Source organism: Cynoglossus semilaevis, chromosome 17, assembly GCF_000523025.1.
Source record: "Cynoglossus semilaevis isolate Cse_v1.0 chromosome 17, Cse_v1.0, whole genome shotgun sequence".
Classification (NCBI taxonomy): Eukaryota; Metazoa; Chordata; class Actinopteri; order Pleuronectiformes; family Cynoglossidae; genus Cynoglossus; species Cynoglossus semilaevis.
Window position 1 is genome coordinate 16,269,790 of NC_024323.1, and position 559 is coordinate 16,270,348.

The 559-nt window shown below is 53.5% G+C and overlaps 1 protein-coding gene across 1 annotated transcript in view; it reads right to left on the minus strand.

Annotated features, from left to right (window-relative positions):
• The window catches only part of LOC103393718 (uncharacterized), a 16,719-nt gene that overhangs the window by 945 nt on the left and 15,215 nt on the right, over positions 1-559 (minus strand). Inside the window, exon 8 of the mRNA XM_025064555.1 lies at positions 428-552. Within this exon, the coding sequence (XP_024920323.1) occupies positions 428-552 (125 nt within the window). The remainder of the gene's footprint in view (positions 1-427; positions 553-559) is intronic.

Sequence of the window (559 nt, forward strand, 5' to 3'; positions counted from 1 at the left end):
GAGGTGAGTCAGGGAGAAGTGTTTAGCAGACACTACAGGGACCTGCCACGATGAACAGCAGGGGCCACAGACAGTAAGAAAATATATGATCCTCATCTGTCCTCTCCTCATCTGTCCTCTCCTCATCTGTCCTCTCCTCATCTGTCCTCTCCTCATCTGTCCTCTCCTCATCTGTCCTCTCCTCATCTGTCCTCTCCTCATCTGTCCTCTCCTCATCTGTCCTCTCCTCATCTGTCCTCTCCTCATCTGTCCTCTCCTCATCTGTCCTCTCCTCATCTGTCCTCTCCTCATCTGTCCTCTCCTCATCTGTCCTCTCCTCATCTGTCCTCTCCTCATCTGTCCTCTCCTCATCTGTCCTCTCCTCATCTGTCCTCTCCTCATCCCGTATCAATCTCCTCAGTCGTTGATCAGTCATTGATTTTTTGACCTGACTCTAGTGTGATGGAGGTGCAGTGACCAGGATGGTCAGAGTCAGAACTCACCTGAGCCGGACCGGGTCCTGGTGTGGCGTTTGACTCCTGCAGCTGAGCCGTCCTCCTCCTCCTCCTCCTGCTGCTCC